This window comes from Danio rerio, chromosome 12 (genome assembly GCF_049306965.1).
Source record: "Danio rerio strain Tuebingen ecotype United States chromosome 12, GRCz12tu, whole genome shotgun sequence".
NCBI classification, from domain to species: domain Eukaryota; kingdom Metazoa; phylum Chordata; class Actinopteri; order Cypriniformes; family Danionidae; genus Danio; species Danio rerio.
Genome location: NC_133187.1, coordinates 3,794,807 through 3,807,350, shown reverse-complemented (window position 1 = coordinate 3,807,350; position 12,544 = coordinate 3,794,807). Strand labels below are relative to the sequence as shown.

Here is a 12,544-nt window from a genome sequence, read left to right as displayed (position 1 = left end):
TCGTACGACTCAACTCGTACAAACTCGTACGAATTAGCCACTAAACTGACAAAACGTAAAATACTTGCGTTTTCTTGTAAGAACAGGCTGAATATACTCCTGGTTCCTTACAAGCTGTTCACTTACTCTAGTCTATAGGCTCTTAAACAAACTGAATTGATTGCTGCAGGTTATAACGTATATTCATATGTTTAAGCTGAATAAATTTAATTGCTTTCATGATAAAGAGATTAATGCTAATCATGAACCATTTTACTAATACATTTAACGCAATGACTGATAAATAGGCATCACACTATGACTGTGCAATGAATCATCTGTTGAGCTGCATCCCAGTCATCACAAATACTGCAGAAGACCTACTGGAACATGCATGGACCCAAGATTCTCAAGGAAATCAGTCAAGTTTGGTGAAGGAAAAGTCATGGTTTGGGGTTACATTCAGTATGGGGGTGTGCGAGAGATCTGCAGAGTGGATGGCAACATCAACAGCCTAAGGCCCCATTTACACTGATGCATTTTCGTTTTAAAACGCATAAGTTTTGCGACGGTTACGCCATCCGTTCACACTACGCCGGAGTTTTCGAGCACCGAAAATGGAGCGTTTTGAAAACGCTGGAGAGGCTGATTTCATTCTGAAACGCTGCTGCTCCGTCTCAGTGTGGATGAGGAAAAACGGAGACATCTGAAAACGGAGGCGGGGCTGTCGAGATTTGCTACCTGATTGGGGCTTTTGTGTCATTGCGTATCCTTCCCTTATTCGTCAAGGCCCTATCACATGACTATAACACATGGCTTTAACGCTACCGGATAACAGTACTGTAAACAACAACATGGGCACAGAAATGGGAGCGCTGTTTGCACTATTGTCTGTTTTAGGCGCCATTGTGCAGGTATTCAATTGTTACGTTTAGTAACAACTCGACTTCGTCATCTGTCCACAAAAATACCTCTCCTGCTTTCTTTGCCATCGCGTTCATTGTCCAACCGGCGTTTACTGACTAACAATAACAAAATACCGAGCGAGACGCATGCTTCCTGTTTATACTAGAACGCGCATACCCAGAGTGAGCGAATGGTCACGTGATCTACGTTTTTGGTGGCGTAGTGTGGACGGAGATATGTTCAGAGACGCTAGGTAAAACGCTAGTGCGGAACGTTTTTGATCTAAAACGCCGTTTTAAAACTAAACGCACTAGTGTAAACGGGGCCTGAGGTATCAAGACATTTGTGCTGCCCATTACATTATAAACCACAGGAGAGGGACAATTCTCCAGCAGGATAGCGCTCCTTCTCATACTTCAGCCTCCACATCAAAGCTCCTGAAAGCAAAGAAAGACAAGGTGCTTCAGGATTGGCCAGCCCAGTCACCATACATGAACATTATTGAGCATGTCTGGGGTAAGATGATGATAAATCCAAAGGATCTTGATGAGCTCTGGGAGTCCTGCAGGAACGCTTTCTTTGGCATTCCAGATGACTTTATTAATCAGTGATTTGAGTCAGAGATGTATGGATGCAGTCCTCCAAGCTCATGATGGAGTCAGACACAATATTTATTTTGTCTCCACTGCAGCATGACTTTATATTCTATACTGGAGATTATTTTGATTTTGTACAAGAGTTTTGTCTAAGCAGAGTCAGACCTTTTTGTCCTAATGAAATCATGAAAAATCAAGCCATGATCATATTTTATTTTGGTAAAATAAGCGTAATCTAGAGGCCTTTACCTTTCATATAAGCCACTTCTGATACCAAATGATCAACTAGAAGTCAAGTTTGTATTTTTTGTTCCTAAAACCTGGATAGACGGCAAGACTTTTGTCAGGTATAGTGTACACACACACATAGTGAGCATTGGACTGTGTTCTCCCTGCTGGTCTGCTGAGCTTCTCTCACCTGGTGGATCATTAAAATAGCTCACAGCATCCGCTTCTCCATCACCAAGGTGACTCTGAGGATACATCAGACCACTGATTACTAAAAAACACCTGAGAAAAGCATTAATGCATTCGTTTCTGTCAAAAAATAATAATGACAACTGGTCCCAAAGCTTGGAGAAGCCAAATAAAAGCATCGACCCAGAGGAGAAATTAAAAAAGGATCAGTACTTTTGTTCTCTTGCACAATGTGGTCAATCTAAACACACAGACATTTTGGTTATACTTTATTTTAAGGTGATATCGATACAGTGTTACTATTAATTTAATGAATGGAGTAATATTAATTAATTACATGTACTTACTATATGGTTGGAGTTAGGATGTGGGTGAGGTTTCGGGTTAGTTACATGTAATATGCACTCACCACCAGTTTTATTAAGTACACCTTAGTAGTATCAGGTTGGAGCCCCTTTTGCCTTCAGACCTGCCTTAATCCTTCATGTCATAGATTCCACAAGGTACTGGAAATATTCCTCAGAGATTTTGCTCCATATTGACATGATAGCATTGCGCAGTTGCTGCAGATTTGTCTGCTGCACATCCATGATGCCATTGTTCCACCACATCCCAAATGTGCTCTATTGGATTGAGATCTGGGGACTGTGGAGGCCATTTAAGTACAGTGAACTCATTGTCATGATCAAGAAGACAGTCTGAGATGATTCACGCTTTATGACATGGTGCGTTATCCTGCTGGAAGTAGCCATGAGAAGATAGCTACAGCAACAATACTCAGGTAGGCTGTGGCGTTGACACGATGCTCAATTGGTACTAATGGGCCTTGAGGGTCAGAGAGCTCCAGGATTTCATCTAAAATAGCTTCATTGATTGAAAGAAGCACAAAGGTCTCAAAGGTCTGAAATGACACCGAAGATCTCATGAGATAACATGAGAGTATAATTAATAACCGAATTGTCATTTTCGAGTGAACTAACCCTTTAAGACCTCTTTCAAAAGCAATTTAAAACATCACAATTGTTCCAGAAGTTGTTATGAGGCTGTTTGCTGTGTTTGCGAGTCGACAGAAGCTTCTCTGTCCCCCCGCATGCTTTGTTGGGAGTGATTGGCTTTTTCTCTCTCTCTCTCTCCTGTGATCGTGTGTGTTTGTGTGTGTGTATCTCAGCTTCCGCTAACAGTCATGCCTGGCAGTCTCAGTCACGTAAGTGTGTGCTCCTGCTAGGCTGATATCTGTCTCCCCTATATGTGTGTGTAGCTGTTATGCTCTGTGGTCTTGGGGAATGATTGTAATGTACTTTATGCACTTATTTACTGTATTTTGTGATGTGGACAAATTGGTTGTCTGGTGTGTAAATTTTGGGCCTCGTTGTAATTAGATTTTCCCACTGTGTGTGTGTGTGTGTTTTATATATATATTTTATATATATATATATATATATATATATACATATATATATAAACACACAGTTGAAGACAAAACCCTTAACCCTCCTGTGAAATCTGAATTCTTTTTCAAATATTTCTAAGTTGATGTTTAATAGAAAAAAGCACATTTTCTCCCAGTATTTTTTATTATATTTTTAATATTATATATTATTATATTTTATTTCTGGAAAATTAGTTTAGTTTGCCCGGGATGAATGAATGATTGAAGGAATTTATTCATTCATTCATTCATTCATGAAATATAATATAATATAATATAATATAATATAATATAATATAATATAATATAATATAATATAATATAATATAATATAATATACTATAATTTAATATAATAATAGTAATATAATAATATCATATACTATAATATAATATAATATAATATAACATAATATAAAGAAGATAATATAATATAATATAAAGAAGATAATATAATATAATATAATATAATATAAAGAATATAATATAATATAATATAATATAATATAATATAAAGAAGATAATATAATATAATATAATATAATATAATATAATATAATATAATATAATATAATATAATATAAAGAAGATAATATAATATAATATAATATAATATAAAGAATATAATATAATATAATATAATATAATATAAAATAATAATGATAAAATATAATATAATATACTATACTATAATTTAATATAATAATAGTAATATAATAATATCATATACTATAATATAATATAATATAATATAACATAATATAAAGAAGATAATATAATATAATATAATATAATATAATATAATATAATATAATATAATATAATATAATATAATATAATATAATATAAAGAAGATAATATAATATAATATAATATAATATAAAGAATATAATATAATATAATATAATATAATATAATATAATATAATATAATATAATATAATATAATATAATATAAAGAAGATAATATAATATAATATAATATAATACCTGTTTTATAGTGATCTGATCAGCTGTAGTTTGAAATTACGCTGGGTTATTCCTCCTCCAGACGGTCTCTGTCGCCATCTTGTGGCGGAACGTCAACCATCTTTGCTCTGCTCAGTATGACTTATTTCTAATGACTCTTTATTTAACAATGTGTTTATTACAAACATACATTTAATTTTTAAACAATTATGTAATTAATTATTTGTCGTTTAACGTATTTACATTTCGTTTTAATATCATATTATTATTTTTTAATTCATGTAATTAACAAATAATATTTTAATTGACTAATTCATTGCTATTTTTTCTGTAACCATATGCTTAGCAAACAGAAAACGTGTCCGAAGTGCCTGAATATTTGTCATGTTGTGAGAGGTTTCTGTCTGTTGATTGTTTTTAATGTATTGTGGGTTGCATGTGTGTGTGTGTTTAAATGTGTGTGTAATGTGTATTTTTCATGCTGTTTTCAGTGCGCTTGGCTCCGTATCGACTGCAGGACATCGCTCTGAAGCCGCTGCTGTTCGAGGTGCCGAGCATCACCATGGACTCTGTGTTCACGGGCCGCGATTGGCTCTTTCAGGAGATCGACGCTTGTCTGCGCTCCACACACTCGGGCTCCAGCGCCGGCGTGGTTTTGGTGGGAAACATCGGATTTGGGAAAACAGCCATAATCTCACGGCTGGTGGCTCTGAGCTGCCATGGGAATCGCATGAGACAGATCGCCTCCGACAGCCCACAGGCATCGCCAAAACGTGAGATTCACAAGTCCCCTGTCAGACCGAGTGGCACATTCATTCATTCAAATTCATTCATTCATTCATTCATTCATTCAACTTTTATAAAGGTCCCTTGAAGTAAATGGAAGACAAAAATTAAAAATAAATAAATGTGTATATTAAAATATATACAGTTGAAGGGAAATTTATTAGCCCTGCTGTGAAATTTTTATTATTATGATGTATGATATATAGAATTATTGTTTGTGTGTGTGTGTAGATGGAGATGGCATCCCTCTCTCACAGCCTCAGCCTTCCCATGGTACACTGGGTGGAGGAAGCTGTCCGGGAACTCCAGAGATGAGGAGGAGGCAGGAGGAGGCCATGAGGAGACTCGCCGCTCAGGTACAAACAAACACACACAACACGCGCACACATGCACACACGCACATAATCCTGCTGTTTACACATGATTGGACGCTTTAGAATAAAACAAAACAACCAATTAAATTGAATTAAATATTATTTTAAACACAGCAAAACACAACACAACAAATACAAGAAAACAACAAATACATTCAAATAAACAACACGGCAAAAAAATAAAAACAAAACAACACAACAAATAAAATAAAATAAAATAACAAATTAAATTAAATATAAAAAGCAAACACGAAACAACAAATAAATCAAGACGACAACAAAAGATAATAATAGAACAAAACAACAAATTAAATTTAGCTAAATTAAATTAATACAAACTAAATTTAAAAAAATTAAACGCAGCAAAACACAACACAACAAATAAAAGAAAACAACAAAAACAAATTAAAATAAACAACACAACCAAAAAATAAAAAATCTAAACAAAACAGCACATCACAACAAATAAAAGAAAATAATTTCAAACTATGCAAAATACAACACAACAAATAAAACAAAACAAAAAATTTTATTAAATTAAAAAGCAACCACCAAACAACTAATAAAACAAAACACAAATTAAACTCAGCAAAACACAACACAACTAATTAAAGAAAACAACAAATAAATTAAAATAAACAACACAAAAAAAAAAAAAAAAATCAAAACAAAACAACACAGCAAAAAACATAATTTTATACAATGCAAAACACAACACGGCAAATAAAAAATAAAATAAAATAAAATTCAATTCAATAAATAATTAAATTAAATTAAATTAAATTAAATTAAATTAAATTAAATTAAATTAAATTAAATTAAATTAAATTTAATTAAATTTAATTAAATTTAATTTTTTAAAAAGTAACACTGCAAAACACAACACAACAAATAAAAGAAAACAACAAAAACAAATTAAAATAAACAACACAACTAAAAAATAAAAAATCTAAACAAAAGAGCACTACACAACAAATAAAAGAAAATAATTTCCAACTATGCAAAACACAACACAACAAATAAAACAAAACAATAAATTTAATTAAATTAAATTAAAACAATACATACACTAAATTCTTCTAGTGTTTGTGTATAAATAAGTGCGTATGGATGTTTCCCATTGATGGGTTGAGGCTGGAAGGGCATCCGCTGCATAAAAGCATATGCTGGATCAGTTGGTGGTTCATTCCGTTGTGGTGACCCCAGATTAATAAAGGGACTAAGCCGAAAAGAAAATGAATGAATGAATAAATAAACGCAATATTTTTTATAAAATATTATAAAATAAATATTATTAAAAAATTATATAAATAAATAAATAAAACAAAACAAAAAAAATAAAATAAAGGAAAATGAAATAAAATTGAATTAAATTAAAAAATTAAATGAAATAAAATACAACTTCAAACAGCAAAACGCAACACAACAAATTAAAGGAAAAAATCAAGTAAATTTAATAAACAACACAACAAAACAAATAAACAAATAAAAAAGTAAATAATTAACCCAACACAACAGATAAAACATGGCATTTCTGTGTGGAGTTGTTCTCCCCGTGTTGGCGTGGGTTTCCCCACAAGTCCAAAGACATGTGCAAAAAGTGGAACTGAGTAAGCTAAACTGGCCGTAGTGTATGTGTGTGAATGAGTGTGTATGGATGTTTCCCAGTGATGGGTTGCGGCTAAAAGGGAATCTGCTGCATAAAACATATGCTGAATAAGTTGGTGGTTCATTCCGCTGTGGTGACCCCAGATCAATAAAGGGACTAAGGCGAAAAGAAAAAGAATGAAGGAATGTAAATTTAGTCGTGGCTTTTTCTAGAATATTTGAAGTTTATATATTGAGGCTATAGTAAATCCTTAACTCTGTATCCCTGCTCATTTAACAAGTCTCTTATCTCTTACTGCCTATGACAGACAGCATGTATATTTAATTTACTGAATTTAATTTATTTCATGTTATATGATATGCAAATCAATTATGCATATTCAACAGCCTATCAACCCTCTATTCATTTGGTATTGAAATCTGAGCTGGCGTTGCACTGAAAATGTACATTTTGCTGTCAAGCCAGTCTTAACACACACACTCACACACACACACTCATTCTCACTTCAATCTTCTGACAATAGATCCTGTTGGCTGGTAGAATAGCTTGTCGTCACACACAAAAGGCCTGTCTTCACCTGCGCAGGCTTTTTCACCTGCGTCTCGGCTTTTGCATTATGCAGATATGTTTAAAAAAGAGAAGTAAGTTTGCCGCTGAGCCTCATCAAATATTTATTCAGGCAGAAAGCAATTTCCTCGCCGTGCTATTAGATCAAGTTAAGTCAATGCATTAATAATCGACTCTCACTTTCAGGCCGTTTGCGTGGTTTAAGATCTTTTAAAACGTTTGTGTGAGTAAATTAGTATTGTAATCTGCTGGATGGTCTGAGATCTGATTTCTCTTTGGTCTGGCTCATGTGCTGCTGGATTGAAGGACTGCAGATTATTATTAAATACTCATTGTGGAGCTTTAGGACATGCTGATGCTTTTTTTGTAGTTTTATTCATTTTCTAGGGTTACAAAAGCTCACATCAGGCTTATATTGTATATAACTAGGCTATTTAAACTAAAGTGTGAAAATGTGAAAAATCGTTAGCCTCCGCTCAGTTTTTTTTTTTTTTTTTGCATGTTTGTCACACACCAAAATAAAACAACAACAAATAAAATTAACTCAACAAATAAAACAAAGCAAAAAAAAACAATAATAAATAAATAAATAAAACAAATAAAAAACAAAACAAAAAAATTAAAAACAAATTAAAGCAAAAAAGATAAAAAAAAACTAAAAACTAAAAGCTATTTAAAAACAAAACAAATAAAAAAGAAACAAAATAAAAAACAAAAAGATAGTAAAACTAAATAAATAAGAAACAAACAACAAAACAAATAAAAAGCAAAAAAACTAATTAAAAACAGAACAAATAAAAACAAAAAAGATAAAAAAACAAAAAATAAAAACTAAAACTAAAAAAGCTCAACAAAAAGATAAAAAACAAATTAAAAACAAAAAAGATAAAAATACAAAACAATAAAAACAAAAGGAAAAAGAAAAAAGCTAAACAAATAAAAAACAAAAAGAAAAAAAGATGAAAAACAAAACAATTAAAACAAAACAAAACAAATAAAAAAAGATAAAAAACAAAACAATAAAAATTATATTTATTTAAGAAACAAAGCAAAACAATAAAATTAAAACAAATAAAAAACGAAACAAAAAAATTAAAACTAACAAAAACAAAACAAAACAAATAAAAAAACAAAACAATAAAAACAAAACAAAAAAGATGAAAAACAAAACAAAACAAATAAAAAACAAAACAATAAAAACAAAACAAAAAAGATGAAAAACAAAACAAAACAAATGAAAAACAAAACAATAAAAACAAAACAAAAAGATAAAAACAAAATAAAACAAATAAAAAACAAAAAAGATATAAAACAAAAAAATAAAAACTAAACAAAAAAAGATTTTTAAAAAAATGAATAAAAAACAAAAGAAATAAAAAAATTTAAAAGATTTTAAAAAAACACAACACAGCACAAATAAAACACAAAGAAGAAATGAAAAGAATGCATCAATGAATTGATCACAGATTTGAATAATCAGTTATTGACATAATAATGCTGTATATTTTACAGAGGCTGTTAACAGATGATAAATTGAAAACTGTTAAATTTGACAAATTGCAAACTGAATTTGTATATTTAATTCAATAAATTATACATTAATTTTAATGAATGATAATTAGGCTTATACACTGTACATAAACACACTGCTATATATTACATACACAAAGTGTGTAAGCATGAAAAGTGTTTGCACATTTACTGATATCTTTTTTTATTATTTTTTTTTTTACATTTGTCACACTTTAATGTTTCAGATCATCAAACAAATTTAAATATTAGTCAAAGATAACACAAGTACACACATCATACAGTTTTCAAATGAGAGTTTTTATTATTAAGGGAAAACAAAATACAAAACTACATAGCCCCGAACATAAACCGCCTTTTTAAGGTCATGCCACTGTATCTCAATTGGATTCAGGTCAGGACTTTGACTAGGCCACTCCAAAATCTTAATTTACGCAAAACAAAATACAAACCAACATGGCCCTGTGTTTCACTGTAATATACTGCAAAATTTAAATCCAACTTTAAATCATGTCCCCCAAAGGAAAACTTTGGCAACTTTTCTTTAAACTAAACAGAAGCATTTCTCAAGTTGTGCATCTCACTTCAAATGTATTTTGTGTAAATAAATGGGATTGTGAAGCAGATAAACTGACCAGCACTGTCATAAATGCTGTATGCACCCTTGCATCTTTATTTTACCAACTTACTGCATTCTGCTGTACCAGCTCACCATAAAAAAAACTAAACAAACCGTCTAATGTAGTGGACTGTAAAGACATTTACGTTCAACCAAATAGTGTAATCATATTTTGGCAATATTTCAATATGGGCATTCATGCATCAGTATAATATTTCTGCAGAAAACATTGCGATACTATGGTATATTAATACTTACCCCAGTGGATAGAGATTGCCATTAAGCTGTCAGTATGTCGGAAGATCTCTTATGACACCATTAAAGATTTCAGATTTCTTTCTAGCACCTATTTTCCAGACCTGTTTATTGCAGCTGAAATTGGACGCGTCAGTAGCAGGAGTCCAAATCATCAGGGCATTGAATTCTCTCTGAGAATACAGCTCCAGTGTTCAAAGCAAATCTGCACAATGTAGTGACACCTTCACAGCTGGATTTCACCTTCATCTGTCCTCCTGTGTTCAACACTTCTGAAATGAGTGTGAAGCAGACAGAGGAGCAGGCCCAGAGCGGCTCACAATTCAGATGAACTTACAGAGAAATGCGGGTAATTACTCTAATGCTGGACGCCTATGGCACTTTCAGCTTTACAGTATTCCATATATATATATATATATATATATATATATATATATATATATATGAGCAATATCACACGAGTAGTAGTGTGCTATGGCTGTATATCAGCACTGGTGGGAGGTGTATGTTGGCATGAGGCCGATTATATAACAATTCGACGGCACAATCTTGTACATAAAAAATTTGATCAAACACAGAGAGTAAAACCCTTTTGTATTAGGAACTACTTTTTTTCCGCCATTCATTCACATCTGCAGCTGTCGTCAGAACAGCAGAAGCCGTTACTAATTCGCCAACGTCACTTGAAAGCTAGTATTTGAATGATTCTCTATAGCGTAATGTGAAGCGGCGCTTCTGGTGTGTGACCCCCTTAGGGTGATGACAAAACAGCAAATTTTGCTCGCATTTTAAGATTATAAGGCTGAGCGTGACATGAAATGCCATCCGTCTACAGAGATTTCACACCAGACTGCTGTTGTGTTTGCGATAAGAAGGGACAAGGCTGAATCCAGCTTCTTATTCACAGCTTCTTATTGACTCTGTCTGGTCCACTTTAAAAACCACGAGGCTTCCGTTTTTCAGCTTTTTATTCGCGCTTAGAGAACACACTGAGCAAGGGCTTATTATACATTTTGTTGTTTAACAGCAGTAATACTTGTCAAACTGTAGTGTCTTTGCTTGTTGCTTTCTGAATGTGGGCAGAGTAATACACAAAGGTGAAGGGTGAAGAGGCTTTTGTGTGATGTTACTGGCAAAATATTGCACGGCTATCAGCCAATCAGAGTCAAGAACTGTTGTATATATATATATATATATATATATATATATATATATATATATATATATATATATATATATATATATATAGTTGAAATCAGAATTATTAGCCTTCCTGAATTATTAGCCCCCTGTATATTTTCCCCTTATTTCTGTTTAACAGAAATATTTTTCAACACATTTCTATACATAATAGTTTTAATAACTCATTTCTTGTGACTGATTTTTTTTTTCTTTGTCATGATGGATTAAAAAAAATAAAAACTGCTTTTTTCTAGCCAAAATAAAACAAGTAAGACTTTGTCCAGAAGAAAAAATAATATTGAAAATATTGTGAAAAATGTCTTGCAGAAATAAAAATTCACAGGGTGGGGCTAATAACTGTATATTTCCCATTATGTGTGTGGCTTAAAAGTAAGACTGCATTTCGGACAAATAAAACTAAATGACCTACAGTGAAAGATAGTAGTGGGAGTTTAATGGTCTGGGGCCGTGTTGTTGCTTCAGGACTTGCTGTGGAACCAGGAATTCTGCTCTGATACCAAAATATCCTGTAGAAGAATGTCCGGCTATCTGTTAGGGACCTCACGTTAAAGCAAACTTGGGTTCTGCAGAAGGACAATAAAGAAAAAAAAGACTTTGGAGTGGTCTAGTCAAAGTCCTGACCTGAATCTAATTGAGGGGGTTTATGCTCAAAAATAGTTATGGAAAATGTTTGATTGCAGTTGTTGCTGCTAAGGGCAGCCCAACCAGTTATTAGAATTAGGGGGCAAACACTTTTTCACACAGGGCTATGTAGTTTTCTGTTTTGTTTTGCCTAAATGAAAACTAAATGAAGAATTTAGAGTGGCCAAGTCAAAGTCCTGACCTGAATCCAATTGAGATTCAGTGGCATGACCTTAAAAATGCAGTTCATGCTCGAAAATTCTCCAATGTAGCGGAAATACAACATTTCTGCAAAGATTAGTGGGCCAAAATTCCTCCACAGCGCTGTAAGAGAATCATTGTAAGTTATGGAAAATGTTTGATTGCAGTTGTTGCTGCTAAGGGTGGTCAAACCAGTTATTAGAGTTAGGGGGCAAACACTTTTTCACACAGGGCTATGTAGTTTTGTATGTTGTTTTGCATAAATAAAAACTGAGTGGCCAAGTCAAAGTCCTGACCTGAATCCAATTGAGATGCAGTGGCATGACCTTAAGAAGGCGGTTCATGCTCGAAAATTCTCCAATGTGGCGAAAATTCTCCACTTTTCCACACAGGGCTATGTTGGTTTGTATTTTGTATTTCCTTTCATTTAAAAATTGCATGATGTGTTAACTGTTGTTATCTTTGACTAATATTTATATTTACTT

The 12,544-nt window shown here is 32.5% G+C and overlaps 1 protein-coding gene across 19 annotated transcripts in view; it reads left to right on the top strand.

The window, feature by feature from the left end:
- Positions 1 to 12,544, top strand: part of tanc2b (tetratricopeptide repeat, ankyrin repeat and coiled-coil containing 2b) — a 258,482-nt gene that overhangs the window by 216,047 nt on the left and 29,891 nt on the right. For 11 of the 19 annotated variants that reach the window (XM_073918053.1, XM_073918051.1, XM_073918054.1 and 8 more), the window contains 2 exons: positions 4,786 to 5,067; positions 5,312 to 5,436. In XM_073918053.1, coding sequence (XP_073774154.1) covers positions 4,786 to 5,067; positions 5,312 to 5,436 — 407 coding nt within the window. Of the gene's footprint in view, positions 1 to 3,066; positions 3,103 to 4,785; positions 5,068 to 5,311; positions 5,437 to 12,544 lie in introns of all 19 variants that reach the window. The other 8 variants (XM_073918050.1, XM_073918048.1, XM_073918049.1 and 5 more) reach the window with 1 other exon arrangement.